Below are 15,679 nucleotides of genomic sequence, written 5' to 3'. Positions count from 1 at the left end.
TTAGCTCAAAACCAGAGAGGAAAAATCCCTGATTTTTCCTGCTAAATCCCAGTTAGTTCATATCCAGAGGAGAAAAATCCCTGATTTTTCCTGCTAAATCCCAGTTAGCTCATAACCAGAGAGGAAAAATCCCTGATTTTTCCTGCTAAATTCCAATTAGCTCATAACCAGAGAGGAAAAATCCCTGATTTTTCCTGCTAAATCCCAGTTAGTTCATAACCAGAGAGGAAAAATCCCTGATTTTTCCTGCTAAATCCCAGTTAGCTCAAAACCAGAGAGGAAAAATCCCTGATTTTCCTGCTAAATGCCAGGTAGCTCATAACCAGAGGAGGAAAATTGACATATTTTACACCAGTTTGGTTCAAAATCTCCCCCGTGCCGGGGTGGTGAGGCAGGAGGAGCTGGCACGAGGCTCAGCATTGCCAGAGCGCCGCGGTGGCCGCGGAGAGCTTGGCCCCGGTGTGCAATTTGGGAGAAATTTGGATTTCTCTGTATTCTTTCTCATAGGTTCCTTTAACATTTGTCTGGCTTAAATTTCATGGGCGCCGCCGGGATCCCTGCAGCCGGTAAAGGGCGAGGGTAAGGCTTTTGTCATCGTTTGGGCTCTTCCTTCCAACAGCCCCTCTCCGTGTGTGTCTCTGCCTCTCTTCTCTCCTCTCTCTCTCACTGATCTCTCCCCTCTGGTCTTTTCTCAACTGCATTATTTCCTTCCAGGTCGGTTCAGTCAAGTGAAGTAGGCAGCTGGTGTCATGGCTTCGGTATTTGGGGCGGCCCAGGTGGCTCCTGGGCTGGGCAATCAGGGCTAGGGGATCCAATCTAACAGTCTGGAACCTTTTTTTTTTCTTTTTTTCTTTTTTTTTTTTCTTTTTTTTTTTTTTTCATTTCTTTTTCTGTGTTGTTTTTTTTTTTTTTGGTCCGTTTCGTTTTCTTTTTCTTTTTTTTTTTTTTTTCCTTCCTATTTTTGTTCTGGTTTCTTTTTCTATTTTTTTTCTATTTTCTGTGTAGGTCTCTTTAGTCAGCCTTATAGCTAATGCCCTGGGCTACTCGGAACTAGGTGCCATAAAATCCCTTAGGACCCTAAGAGCCTTGAGGCCTTTAAGAGCGTTGTCCCGATTTGAGGGGATGAGGGTAAGATGCCATTAGCAGCTGATCCTTCTGCATGCCCGTGGAGCATTTTATTTTGAAAGCATGCTAGAACTGATCAAAACTGGTGGAAAGAAAATTCCAAACAGAATCATGATGCAGCTGCTGACTTGATCACCTCTACGTGGATGTACCCTCACCCTGCCCACCGCTGCACCCTCCCCTCTAACGAAGGGAGATGCATCAGCTGCCTCATTACATTAATTACTGGCCCAAACCACCCATTTGTAGCCGATGTTGACACTTGGCTGTTCTCATTTGGCCTGGCTTTGACCTCGAGCATCCGAGGGGCTTCTCAGCTGTAACTTTTTTTTTTTTAACCTAGGGAGAATCACCAGGTGCAAAGAAGCAGAATTGGAACCACCTCAGGGTCTGCAGGTGTTGGCTGTTGGTGGAATTGGATTGAAAGATTCTGTCTCGGAGGGGGTTTTGAAAAAAGCAGGGGGGAAAGGCTGCTGCCTCTCGTGGGTCACTGCAGGAAGGGACTGGGGGGAGCTCAGCTCTTTGAAAACTTTGGTTTCATTCCTCTTGTTGCACCTTGTTGTTCTCAGTCCAGTCTGGTGGTGACTGGCAGCCTTGTCTAGTAGTGAAGCTTTTCCTTTCTGTCCCCTTCCTTTTTCCATGCTTTTTTGGTCCCTGTCCTGTCACTGTGGAACCAGAACAAAGCACAAGCAAAGCATTGAACTTAACAAGCTTGAATTGGCACCACTCCCTCGGTGTTTCAATTATTGCAGTGTCTGGCTGCTTTGCCACCAATATTCTGACATTTCGGTGCTTTTCCCCCCACCCCATTTGGGGTTGAAAGAGTCTCCTAAGAACGTGCCAAAAAAAAAATTGTGCAGTAAAAAAAATGAAATAAAGGGTATTTTGTATCAATGGATTTCCCAGGTGCTCTTAGAACAAGAGTGTGGGGTTTTGTGCTCAATCCCAGTTAGCTCATAACCAGAGAGGAAACCAGGTATTTTAAATAATAAGGGAAGGGAATAGCAGTCTCAGTTTTACTTCAGGGTCTGAATGGAGCAATTCCACCTGGATCCTTCTGGAGGAATTCCACCTGGATCCTCCTGATCTTTGCAGCATAACTGAGCCCAAAATCCAGCCCAAGAGGAGAAGTGAGCTGAGGAGGGCTCCTCAGACTCCCTGGGAAGTAACAGGAATACGTGAGCTCCAAATCCAAAGGAGCTGTTTCCTCTCTAAGACCTTCTCCTGCTGTTAATTCTTTGTGTCGGGAGTTTAATTCTGGACTTGAATCCATGGCAGAGGCACAAAGGAAGAAAAATTTCCATTCACACAAAGGTGGAGCTTTTGCTGGGCTGGGTTTGGGTCCCACCCAGAAGTTTGATCACAAAGAACAGGCCTAGCACTAAACCTGGAGAAACTAAAAGCCAGTTTTAAACCACGCTGGGGAGAAGATTTCTGATGTACAATCAGGAAATTCTCGTGCTTGAAGTGGGGGATTTTCACCATGGGAAAATTGATAGTTACAACTGTTGTTATTGGACACGAGATGAGTATACAGAAGTTTGGTGAGTTTAAGAGAGAAAAAGAGCTAATTTTATTCTTGACTTTGCAAAATATAGAATTCTAAAAGTGACAGTGGATTGGAGGATGAAATTGCCACCTCTCCAGCCACACTGGTCAAACTAACAGTCCATCAGTTCTCTCCTCCCACAAAGAAGAATGCAAAACAATCATTATTTACACGAACAGTGTGTGAGAGCTCTAGTAGAAATATGTAAACATTATCAGAAGGCTGAAGAAGTTTTCTGAGAACTTTAAAACTTTCAAAAGAACTATAAAAAAGCCTCAACACTTTGAAAAACCAGGGCAGCGTTACAACTGCAGCCCTGTCAGCTCCCTAGACCCAATTATCTTCCCTTTGTTTTGGAGACAAATATCACTGCCCCATCCAACCAGACCCAATTTCAGAGATCTGAAATGCCTTTGCAAAGGAGACTGAAACTGGAGTTCTTTGCTTTTCTCTCCTCCATAGCAATCTGCATTTCCAGGAGCTTGCTCTGCTCTGAGCTCGGTCGGGGAGTTTGACAGTGATGCTGTGAGACATGCATGTGTTCTTGTCGGTCTGCACACAAAAGCCACGTTCCTCCTGTCACTCCTTTTGGAAAGCTCTGTAGATTCAGTGAACCATAAATGACCACATTTCAGGAGGATATTACCCTTTTTTTTTTTTTTTTTTGCTTCACGTGTTAGCTGGAATAAATCAATGTATTCGTAGGAGGATGTGACCCAAAAAGTGCTGCTGGTCCAGCAGCTGAGCATCCTGTGGGGATGAAGGGTTTGAGAGCAAAGGCATCCACCTGCAGCCTTTTGGGGCTCTCACCTGTGCCTTCCTGGCTGTAGGGATGAACTCCTGGCACCATTTACCAGCTGGAACAGAAGATTCACCATCTGGACCACCGTGGTCCTAATTTTCCTCCATTCCTCTATCTCAGACTGGTTTGGGTTGGGAGGGACCTCAAAACCCACCCAGTCCCATCCCCTGGACACCTCCCAGCAGCCAGAACTCCAAACCCAGCCCAAGGTGGCCATGAGCTGCTCTGGTGGCCACATGGTGGTGGTGGCTTCCAGCAAGGGACCAGGACAAGCTGTGGCCAATGTTCCACCCTTGGGGCCTCCCAAGTCCCCCGTGTGTGGTTGAGCTGCCTTTCAAAACTAAGGCAGAGGGGTAAGGATAGTTTAGCTGATGTTCATCTGTTAAAGGAATCTAAATCAGCAGATCTTCATAAAAGATTTAATATCCTGCTGAGCTGCCTCTATTAAAAGCTTCCATTTGGCCATGTGTTGGCCAGGGATGCTCAGGGACGCGGCGCTCCCGAAGTGTGAAGGGCTGGAATTAGGGAGGGATGAGCTCTGAGACAAAACCCATCCTCAGTGCTGAGCGTTTGCTGCCCTTTGGAGGAGGGAACGTGGCTTTTGTGTCCTGGCGAGCCTGCCAGGCTGCATGCTCAGCTCTGCCTGGGACGACACGACTGGCCTTGCTTAGTCCACAGGATGATCTTGGTGTTAGTCCGTGCTTTAGTGTGACCACAGTGATGCTGGGCTTGGTCCTGACCCCGCTGCTGGGAGCAGGACCAGGCCCCCGGGTGAAAACAGCCTTGTTTGAACGTGGGGAATGGCTGGGGGGGCCACTGGCTGAAAAGAAAACCCCAAAAGCCTCTGGGATCCACCAGCTAAAGTGTCCTCGAATTGGCTCTGAGCAAATTCCATCAGGAGCCCGTTGGTTACAGGAGTCTGAGCCCCCCTTCTGCCTTGGGGCAACTGAAATGACATCAGATGATGGTTTTGTTGAGGGACAAAGAGTGCAGACTCCATAAGTCCAACAACGTGGCTTGAGAAGGGAAATTAGTTTGAAATATGTATGTATTATATAATATATATAGAATACAGAATATACAATATATAATAGCTAACACATGATGTAAAATATAAAATATATGTAATATATAATATACAATGTATAATAGATATGTAATATATAATGCATAATATATAATAAATACTATTCAATATAATATACAATGTGTAATATATAATATACAATGTATAATATATAATATACAAGGTATAATATATACTATACAATGTATAATATATAATATACAATGTATAGTATATAATATACAATGTATAATATGTAATATACAATATATAATGTGTAATATACAATATATCACATATCTAATATATAATATATATTAGATAATATGTAATATATAATATACAATAGGTAATATGCAATATATAAAATATACAACAGATAATATAGAATATACAATATGCAGTATACAATATCCAATATATAATATATAATACATAATATATAATATGCAACATACTATACATAATACATAATACACATTATTGCAATCACAATACAACCCCCTGTTTTGGAAACACAGCTTCCCTGGGTGGTGGCTTTGAAGCCACAGATTCCCTTCCAACTTCTGCCTGGACCAACCCCCGCCGTGCCAGTGGCCTGCTCCCCCATTCCCCCCAAAAAACAGCTGTACTGATGCTTGCTGTCTCCTGCCTCGTGTTTTATACTGAAACTTTTTCCCACCCCTTCCAACACAGGTGGTTGTCAATGCCTTGGTTGGCGCTATCCCTTCCATTATGAATGTCTTGTTGGTCTGCCTTATCTTCTGGCTGATTTTCAGCATTATGGGGGTTAACCTGTTTGCCGGGAAATATCATTACTGCTTTAATGAAACAGCTGAGCATCGCTTTGAAATTGAGGTTGTTAACAACAAGACAGACTGCGAGGCTCTGATGCCGCCCAACTCCACGGAGATCCGATGGAAGAACGTGAAAATTAACTTTGACAACGTTGGGGCAGGATATCTGGCTCTGCTGCAAGTTGTAAGTTTGGGTTTCTACCGTTGTGTCTTTAAAATACTTCAAACTGAGGGGCTGGAGCTCTAAAATACCCCAGATTGAGGGGCTGGAGCTGTGTCCCCTTCTAAAATACCCCAGACTGAGGGGTTGAGCTCTAAAATAGCCCAAACTGAGGGGCTGGAGCTGCATCCCATCTAAAATGCCCCAAATTGAGGGGCTGGAGCTCTAAAATACCCCAAACTGAGGGGCTGTAGCTCTAAAATACCCCAAATTGAAGGGTTGAGCTCTAAAATTGCCCAAACTGAGGGGCTGGAGCTGCATCCCATCTAAAATAGCCCAAATTGAGGGGCTGGAGCTCTAAAATAGCCCAAACTGAGGGGCTGGAGCTCTAAAATAGCCCAAACTGAAGGGTTGAGCTCTAAAATAGCCCAAACCGAGGGGCTGGAGCTAAAATACCCCAAACTGAGGGGCTGGAGCTGTGTCCCCTTCTAAAATACCCCAGACTGAGGGGCTGGAGCTCTAAAATACCCCAGACTGAGGGTTTGAGCTCTAAAATAGCCCAAACTGAGGGGCTGGAAATACAAAATGCTCCTGGTGCCTTTTACATGCTTCCCTCTCTCTGAAATCCAGCATCCTCTGGGGTTGGGGCTGGAATGAATTTGCCATTTTATATTTCTTCTCTTCCCTAATTTGTGGGTCCCTGTAAGGGGCCCCAAGTCCCCCACGCACCCTCGCGAGGTTCAACTCCCTGAGCTGGATTTCTGTAATTTAGATAAAATGGAAAGAGAAATACTGAAATAATACTAAAGTTTGTTATACAGGGACGTCGAGAGTGCCAGGGCAGAGCTGGCATAATTCTGGTATTTTGGGTGAATTCTGTGTTTTCTTTGCCAGGCTACATTCAAGGGCTGGATGGACATCATGTATGCAGCTGTAGATTCCAGAAAGGTAACCTGCAAAAATCCCCTGCCCTGATTTCCATCTGCTCTTTTGCTTTGCTAAAATCGAGAGGGAAAGCTGTAGAATTGTGTCTGTAGCAATTATTTAATTCTGGGATTGTTTAATTTGCTCTGGGGGTCTGATGAGTTCAAAGATGCTGAAGAAAATCCCAAAAAGGGCAGGTTCTTCTTGTTCTTCTCCAACTGAAGTTGAACAAAAAAAAAAAAAAAAAAACAACCAGAAGTATAAAAAAATAGGAGTAGAAATTAAAAAATATAGGAAAAAACCAAATAGAAAAAAACCCAAAAGAATAGGAGTAGAAATACAGAGAGGTTATAGATGTAATCATTAGAATAAATTATGGGGAGGAATTAGCCATGGATCCTATGTCTGTATGGAAGTCTGAGCATTAGTGTGAATCCAGTTGTGGATTCACAACTGGAATTATGGATTATGGATTCAGGAATTCGGGATTATGGATTCAGGAATTATGTCTGGGTTGGAGTTCATTCCTCAGGCACTTCTCTGTTTCTTGCAGGCTGGAATCATGCAAATACCATTATTTCCTTTTTACTTTCAATTTTCCCCCCTTCTATTCTCTTGGGTTTTATATGAAACGTAAAATTTATATTTTTAAATGGATTTTTTTTTTTGTCCTGCACTGGATGCAGGCTCGAAACAAGTATGGCTGTGCCAGGAAAGTGTAAAAATGTTCTTCTGGTTTTTGATCTTTGATAATTTGGAAACACAACCAGTCTCATTTTGCCTGTGTTTGTAGGATGCCTTTGAAATGTCATTTGTTGTTGTTCTTATCTCCCCTTCAGCAAGAAGAGCAGCCCAAGTACGAGGACAACATTTACATGTACATTTATTTTGTTATCTTCATCATCTTCGGTTCCTTTTTCACCCTGAACCTGTTCATTGGTGTCATCATCGACAACTTCAATCAACAGAAGAAAAAGATAAGTGATCTGTGTTTGCTGATTCCAGCTCAGACCTGCTGGCTTTTCAGGCTAGCAGGTTTTTCTCCAAAATAAAGTCATTTTGGGGGACAAAACTCGTTTTTTAGAGCTTGGTTTAAACTACAAGGCTTGGTTTAAACTACAAGATTAAACAGTTTCCCTAGGTTTCCATGCATTTTGGGTTTTTTTAATGCCTTGACAAAAATACAGACTGGAAGCAAGATGTTTTCCTTGCCTATGCCTCTGTCTTGTATCCTGATTTTCCTCGAAAAAAAAGTTGTAAGTTTGGGTTTCTACCATTGTCCCTTTAAAATACCCCAAGCTGAGGGGCTGGGGCTCTAATTTGGGATGGATTTGGGATGGTGCAGCTCCTGGAAATGCCCTCACACCTGCTCACCACAGAGGGGAGAGAGGGATGGGGAGGGAGGCAGTGCAATGAAACCTATAAATTTCAACTTATTTGAGGAAATTTTAGGAAATTTATAGGAAATTTTCCTATAAATATCAATTTATATCATGTTTTCATTTCCTTTAAATTTCATTTATGGGAAATTTTAATTTCCTGTAAATTTCGTGTATAGGAAAATCAGTCATTTTTATAGAAAGATCAGTGCACCCTGGGTGTTAGTGTGGGCTCTTTCTGTCTGAGGCAGCTGCCACCAGCCTCTCACCTGGCAGGTCTCACCTGAGCTGGGTTTACCCCTTTCCCTTCTGCTTCCTGAGCTGATTGTAACCAGTTCTCCTTTTGCCCCTTTACTTTGGAGGTCAAGATATTTTCATGACAGAAGAACAAAAGAAGTACTACAATGCCATGAAAAAACTGGGCTCAAAGAAGCCCCAAAAACCCATTCCCCGACCTCTGGTGAGTACATGAGAGCGAGCTCGGGACAAAGCTGTGGAGTGGATTTCAAAGGAGCTTGTTGTTCAGGGGTGGAATGGGATGGTCTGAGGGATCTTTCCAATCCAGACCATTCCACACCTCCATGGCTGTTGTTCAGGGGGTGGAATGGGATGGTCTGAGGGACATTTCCAATCCAGACCGCTCCACACCCCCATGGTTGTTGTTCAGGGGTGGAATGGCATGGTCTGAGGGACATTTCCAATCCAGACCATTCCACACCTCCATGGCTGTTGTTCAGGGGGTGGAATGGGATGGTCTGAGGGACCTTTCCAATCCAGACCATTCCACACCTCCATGGTTGTTGTTCAGGAGGTGGAATGGAACGGTCTGAGGGACATTTCCAATCCAGACCACTCCACACCTCCATGGTTGTTGTTCAGGAGGTGGAATGGGATCGTCTGAAGGACATTGCCAATCCAAACCATTCCACACCTCCATGGTTGTTGTTCAGGAGATGGAATGGAATGGTCTGAGGGACCTTTCCAATCCAGACCGCTCCACACCTCCATGGTTGTTGTTCAGGGGGTGGAATGGAATGGTCTGAGGGACATTTCCAATCCAGACCGCTCCACACCTCCATGGTTGTTGTTCAGGGGGTGGAATGGAATGGTCTGAGGGACATTTCCAATCCAGACCGCTCCACACCTCCATGGTTGTTGTTCAGGGGGTGGAATGGATTGGTCTGAGGGACATTTCCAATCCAGACCGCTCCACACCTCCATGGTTGTTGTTCAGGAGGTGGAATGCGATCGTCTGAAGGACATTTCCAATCCAGACCATTGCACACCTCCATGGCTGTTGTTCAGGGGTGGAATGGAATGGTCTGAGGGACATTTCCAATCCAGACCATTGCACACCTCCATGGCTGTTGTTCAGGAGGTGGAATGGGATGGGATGGTCTGAGGGACCTTTCCAATCCAAACCATTCCACACCTCCATGGCTGTTGTTCAGGGGGTGGAATGGGATCGTCTGAAGGACATTTCCAATCCAGACCATTCCACACCTCCATGGCTGTTGTTCAAACTCGGTTCCTTGTCTCTCCTGCTCCACAGAACCGCATCCAAGGAGCCGTCTTCGACTTTGTAACCCAGCAAGCCTTCGACATCGTCATCATGATGCTCATCTGCCTCAACATGGTGACCATGATGGTGGAGACAGATACGCAGAGCAAGCAGATGGAGGACATCCTTTACTGGATCAACTTTGTGTTTGTCATCTTTTTCACCTGTGAGTGCGTGCTGAAGATGTTCGCCTTGAGGCACTACTACTTCACCATCGGGTGGAACATCTTTGACTTCGTGGTTGTGATTCTGTCCATCGTGGGTAAGTGTGACACCACTCAGAGGTCGTAGTTGAGGCAGAGACAGTGCAAAGCAGCACACTCCATTTTCAGAAGGCTTCAATGCCTTATTTTAGCATTCATGCTTTTTATACATTCTTACAAAACTCATAAGTTTATATTTTACTCATTGGTCAAAAGACAAACAAAGTGCTCATTGGAATTTCTCTGATTTATCCTTTTCTTTCTTGGTTTCTGCGTCAATGACCTTGTTAGGAAATTCTTTCAGGGGTAAACGTGGATCCTCTTCTCAAACTTCTCTCTGGCTCGCAGAAGTCGCTGTAGAACCTCTTCCACACATAGAGGTCTTTGAGTGCCAGGCTGTTTTGGTGTTTTTAGGGTAGAACATGTCTTTGAAAGGGATATGTGGTTACCAGGACTTCAAGGTTCTCTTTGAGCCGCGGGAAGACACCAGGGCAGAATTTATCTGAAGAATTTAATTGTGAAGTGCTGAAATTTATTTATGAAGTCCTGACTGATGCCCCTTCCCTCTGTTCTGACATTTTGCTTGAATAAGTTTTAGTTTATTGTTTTTCGGTGTTGGTTTTTAAGGCGCTCCACGTGCCCCGTCCACCCCAAGGCCCAGAGGAAGCAGCAGCCTGTGCGTGCCCACTGTCACACGTGTTGCCTCTCTCCTTTAGGGATGTTCCTGGCTGAAATCATCGAGAAGTACTTCGTGTCACCCACCCTGTTCCGAGTGATCCGCCTGGCTCGCATCGGCCGCATCCTGCGCTTGATCAAGGGAGCCAAAGGGATCCGCACGCTGCTTTTTGCCTTAATGATGTCCCTGCCTGCCTTGTTCAACATCGGCCTCCTGCTCTTCCTGGTCATGTTCATCTTCTCCATCTTCGGCATGTCCAACTTCGCCTACGTCAAGCACGAGGCCGGCATAGACGACATGTTCAACTTTGAGACCTTTGGCAACAGCATGATCTGCTTGTTCCAGATCACCACCTCGGCCGGCTGGGACGGGCTCCTGCTGCCCATCCTCAACCGGCCACCCGACTGTGACCTGGACAAGGAGCACCCGGGCAGCGGCTTCAAGGGGGACTGCGGGAACCCCTCGGTGGGGATATTTTTCTTCGTGAGCTACATCATCATCTCCTTCCTGATCGTGGTCAACATGTACATCGCCATCATCCTGGAGAACTTCAGCGTGGCGACGGAGGAGAGCGCGGATCCGCTCAGCGAGGACGACTTCGAGACGTTCTACGAGATCTGGGAGAAGTTCGACCCCGACGCCACGCAGTTCATCGAGTACAGCAAGCTGGCGGACTTCGCCGACGCCCTGGAGCATCCCCTGCGCGTGCCGAAGCCCAACACCATCGAACTCATCGCCATGGACCTGCCTATGGTAAGTGGGGACAGGATCCACTGTTTGGACATCCTGTTTGCCTTCACCAAACGTGTCCTGGGGGACAGCGGGGAGCTGGATATCCTGAGACAGCAGATGGAGGAGAGGTTTGTGGCTTCCAACCCTTCCAAAGTGTCTTATGAGCCCATCACCACCACGCTGCGGCGCAAGCAGGAGGAGGTGTCGGCGGTGGTGATCCAGAGGGCTTACAGGGCTCGTTTGGCACGACGGGGCTTCATCAGCCGAAGGCCTGCCAGCACCAAACTGGAAAACGGGGGAGCAAACAGGGAGAAAAAGGAGGGCACCCCATCCACGGCGTCCCTGCCGTCCTACGACAGCGTCACCAAACCCGAGAAGGAGAAACAGCAGCGGGCGGAGGAGGGCAGGAGGGAAAAGGCAAGGAGACAAAAAGACGCCAGGGTGGCCAAGTGTTGAGACACACACACACACACACACACACACACAAACACAAACACAGAGAGAGAGAGAAAAAAATCAACAAAAAAAAAATAGTAGAATTGTACGAATTAAAGTATTTGCAAGTGAAAAAAAAAAGAAAAGGAAAAAAAAAAAAAAAGATTGTTTACAAACTTCCTGAAATATATCAATACAGAACAGCTGTGGAGACACTTACCTGAAGATCTTATACCAAACATAGTCTGCTTCCTGTGTGACAGCGTTGCATCTAAAGCAGTGACCTACCACCTGTTTAAAGGACCCTGTAAACAAACATTTAAACACAAAAAAAAAAGAAGGAAAAAAAAAAAAAGGATTTTCTATTGTTTGGGCAGGTGGATACTGCATGTTCCACATCAGTCAATGCAACTTAGGACAAACAAGCAAAATAAACCACACACACACAAACACACACACAGAGAAACAAAGCCCACTGCTGGGATTCATGTATTTTCCAAAGCAGCCCCAAATGGATTTTATTTTCCCCATTTTGTTGATTATTCTCAGAAGAAAACCCAGAATTCACAACGTCAATGGGTTTGTTCATGCAAAACTAGATTTGCATTTAGTTAAGCAGCAAAAAAAAAAAAAAAAAAAAAAAAAAAAAAAAAAAATTGAAAAAAAAGAGTTAAAACAAGTAGAGCAAAAAAAAAAAAGGGAAACAGAAACAAAGCACCCATGAAGCCCTCTGAGTTACCACAGTTTATTTGAGATTTATTATTTGCATTCTACTTTCTACATGGGCTTTTCTTGGTTTGGGAGATGGGGTAGTCGGGTACCTTCAGCCTGGAGCCAGCTCGGGCTGGACCCCCCCAAAAAAACAAAGCGCTCGTTAACGCCCAGAAGCGATTCTCGCAGATTTTTGCAGATTTTTGCATGATGGCATGACCAGGGACCATGCATGAGGAACCACAACCAGGGGACACGCAGTCACCTGTCCACAGAGGTGTGTTAAGCCATAAATTCGAGGCACTCCACTGAGAGAAACCTTAGTGATGCTCCTGCCCGGCACCAGTACTCCCAGTTCATAGAGAATCTTCCATAAACCTGCCAGTAGAAGGGGAAAAAAACAAAAACCCAACAAAACCTCAATGTAACTCTAAAACCACAAAAAAAAAAAAAAAAAAGAAAAAACCAACAGAACATGAATGAATTGTGTGTGTCTGTTTAACAACTTTGACTTTCTTTTCCATACAGCCATGGTTTTTTTTTTTGTTGGTTTGTTTTTTGTTTTTGTTTTTTTTCACACTGAAACAAATAACAAAATTCCAAAATGCTGCTCTGGACCTCACCAAAGGGGAGAGGATAAATCTGGGAATGGCTTGTTATCCATGTCACTGTAAATCCAAAACCTAGGTCTTCAACGAGCCTGCAAGGTCAGTTGTATCCTGCAATATTTAGCATTAATGTTAATTATCCTCCAGCCTCCATCCTGCAGTATTTAGCATTAATGCTAATTATCCTCCAGCCTCCATCCTGCAGTGTAGACACTTCTTTTGGTGGAGAGAAATGTGTGGAAAAAAGGAAAAGCAGCACGTTTTCCCTGCTGGGAGGAGTTTGGGGAGCTCACCCCCAGCAGCCCTGGGGTGGAGGTGGGGTTGGGGGTCACCTGTGGGGTCAGGAGCCACCTGTGGGGTCAGGACTCACCCCTGGGTTTGGGAATCACCTGAGGGGTGGGGAGACACCCCTGGATTTCGGACTCAGCTTTGGGGTCAGGAGCCACCTTTGGGGTCAGGACTCAGCTTTGGGTTTGAGACTCACCTTTGGGGTCAGGACTCAGCTTTGGGTTTGAGACTCACCTTTGGGGTCAGGACTCAGCTTTGGGGTCAGGAGCCACCTGTGGGGTCAGGACGCACCCCTGGGTTTGTCCTTTAGATTTTAGGACTCACCTTTGGGGTCAGGGGTCACCCTTGGGGTCAGGAGACACCCCTGGATTTCGGACTCAGCTTTGGGGTCAGGAGCCACCTTTGGGGTCGGGACTCAGCTTTGGGTTTGAGACTCACCTTTGGGGTCAGGACTCACCCCTGGGTTTGGGAATCACCTGCGGGGTCAGGAGTCACCTGTGGGTTTGTCCTTTAGATTTTAGGACTCACCTTTGGGGTCGGGTGTCACCCTTGGGGTCGGGAGACACCCCTGGATTTCAGACTCACCTTTGGGGTCAGGAGCCACCTTTGGGGTCAGGACTCACCCCTGGGTTTGTCCTTTGGATTTTAGGACTCACCTTTGGGGTCAGGTGTCACCCTTGGGGTCAGGAGACACCCCTAGATTTGGGACTCACCTTTGGGGTCAGGACTCCCCCTTGGGGTCAGGACTCCCCCTTGGGGTCGGGAGTCACCCTAGGATTTCGGACTCGCCTTTGGGGTCGGGTGTCACCTTTGGGGTCGGGTGTCACCTTTGGAGTCAGGTGTCACCCTTGGGGTCAGGACTCCCCCTTGGGGTCGGGAGTCACCCTAAGATTTCGGACTCGCCTTTGGGGTCGGGACTCACCTTTGGGGTCGGGACTCCCCCTTGGGGTCAGGACTCCCCCTTGGTTGCCCCGTGGCCATTGTGGCTCCTGCTGGAGGGGGGTGCAGAGCTGGACCCCGGGGTCCTGGGGTGTGGCCAGGAGGGGTTTTGGGGTCTGCAGCCCCGGAGGGTCCCGGTGCCTTCCCCCTGCCCCATTTCCCACAGGTAGCCCTGGGGCTAGCCCTGGGCTGCTCGGGGTGCAGCATCACGAGCCACGTCGGGCTCTGCTCTGTTCCCCCATCCCCTGCTCCCTCTGGGGGTGTCCCCAGCCCCTCTCAGCTTGGGGTGTCCCTTCAGCTGGTGGCACCAAGCCACGGGTCACCTGCAGGGGTGGCACCCAAACCGAGGCTACCCAAACCAGGGTGTGGGGGGGAAAAAACCCCAAACAGAACCCCAAATACAGCAGAGCTTGGTGGGAGGATGAATCCCCGTTTGCATAATGCCATAAACCCAGAAATCGCCTGAAATAAACCCAAATCAAGCAGGAAAGCCATCCAGCAGCCATCTGTGCCACCTTGGCATCCACGGGAGCAGCTCTGCCCCACAGCAGGGACCTCGCCTGTCCTGCCCCCCGTTGCTCCCAGGATGGGATGTACAATAATAATAACAAAGGAACAACAACAACAACAACAAAAATCTACATACATATTGTACAGGCTACGTTGTAAACAGCACAAAAATAAAAAAAAAACCTAAAAAAAAAAAGGAAAAAAAAATAGCTGAAAAGTGTGGTTGAACTTTTTAAGAGAATATTATAAATACTGTAATATACCATTTTATTTTATTGGCATGCCTTTTTGTAAATACAAAGAACTACAAAAATTATAGAATGGCTTCTGGCTTATGCCATTGTCCATGGTTATTTTTATTTTTTTAAGATTTTTCTGTTGTCCTTAGATTTTAGATAGCCAGGAAATGTCCCCCAGAGGAAAAAAAAAAAAAAAAAAAACCCACAAAACAAATTCCAAACGAAAACCTAACCCCCCTCAAAATAGATTTTAACAAAAGCTTTATTGCAAGTGATATTTGCAGCAGCAAAAGTGTCTATTTTTGGGTTCCAATGTGCAATAAGTCGACCACTTCTATGCAAGATTTGGCTGAATTTCATAATTGTCCTTAGGCTGGGCTGAGTCTTGTAGGTGACGCTCGGTTGGCGTTTGTGCTGGCAACTCATGAAGCTGCTCAATGATTTAAAATAAAAAAGTCCCTTCAAACTCTGTATATATATTATTTTTTTTAATGTTTTGTCAGCGTGAGACGCAGCAGGAAGGGGAGGGAGGAGGTTCTTCGGCTTTCTGTTGGCTGGACTTGGTTCTTCTGCTCAAAAAAAAGAGGAGTTTGGGGCGCTTGGGGCTGTTTCCTCCTTTGGTTTCCTCCCCAGGGCTGATTTTGTGTTGGGTGAAGCCAACGCTGGAGGAAGTTTTGGGCAAAGAGCCTCAGGGGTTTGCCGCAGGCAAACCTGCAGATTCTGACACGGAATTTCGTGGAATTGTTCTGGAGTCAGGGTTTTGGGAGCAAATTCGGGGGGCGGGGGTGGCGTCGTTAGGAAGGTGCAGCCAAAACTCATCAACCACACCAAGGGGTGCCCTGCCCTCCCCCCACCTGTAAAACCCTCCCTTTCGGGTCAGTTTGTGACTCCACGAGTGTGGAGGGGAGGGCCTTTATGAAATGCCAGTCCAAGCTGCTCTATTATTGTTGTTATTATTATTATCATTATTATTAT

At 46.2% G+C, this 15,679-nt stretch overlaps 1 protein-coding gene across 3 annotated transcripts in view; it reads left to right on the top strand.

The window, feature by feature from the left end:
• SCN8A (sodium voltage-gated channel alpha subunit 8) overlaps positions 1–12,276 on the top strand; it is a 67,370-nt gene extending 55,094 nt beyond the window's left edge. For 2 of the 3 annotated variants that reach the window (XM_068212378.1, XM_068212377.1), the window contains 7 exons: positions 1,006–1,128; positions 5,239–5,523; positions 6,394–6,447; positions 7,263–7,413; positions 8,171–8,262; positions 9,355–9,625; positions 10,283–12,276. In XM_068212378.1, coding sequence (XP_068068479.1) covers positions 1,006–1,128; positions 5,239–5,523; positions 6,394–6,447; positions 7,263–7,413; positions 8,171–8,262; positions 9,355–9,625; positions 10,283–11,430 — 2,124 coding nt within the window. In that variant the 3' untranslated portion in view covers positions 11,431–12,276. Of the gene's footprint in view, positions 1–1,005; positions 1,129–5,238; positions 5,524–6,393; positions 6,448–7,262; positions 7,414–8,137; positions 8,263–9,354; positions 9,626–10,282 lie in introns of all 3 variants that reach the window. The other variant, XM_068212379.1, reaches the window with a different exon arrangement.
• The last annotated feature ends 3,403 nt before the right edge of the window (positions 12,277–15,679 follow it).

Source organism: Anomalospiza imberbis, chromosome 22, assembly GCF_031753505.1.
Source record: "Anomalospiza imberbis isolate Cuckoo-Finch-1a 21T00152 chromosome 22, ASM3175350v1, whole genome shotgun sequence".
Classification (NCBI taxonomy): domain Eukaryota; kingdom Metazoa; phylum Chordata; class Aves; order Passeriformes; family Viduidae; genus Anomalospiza; species Anomalospiza imberbis.
This window is presented reverse-complemented; position numbering and strand designations above follow the sequence as displayed.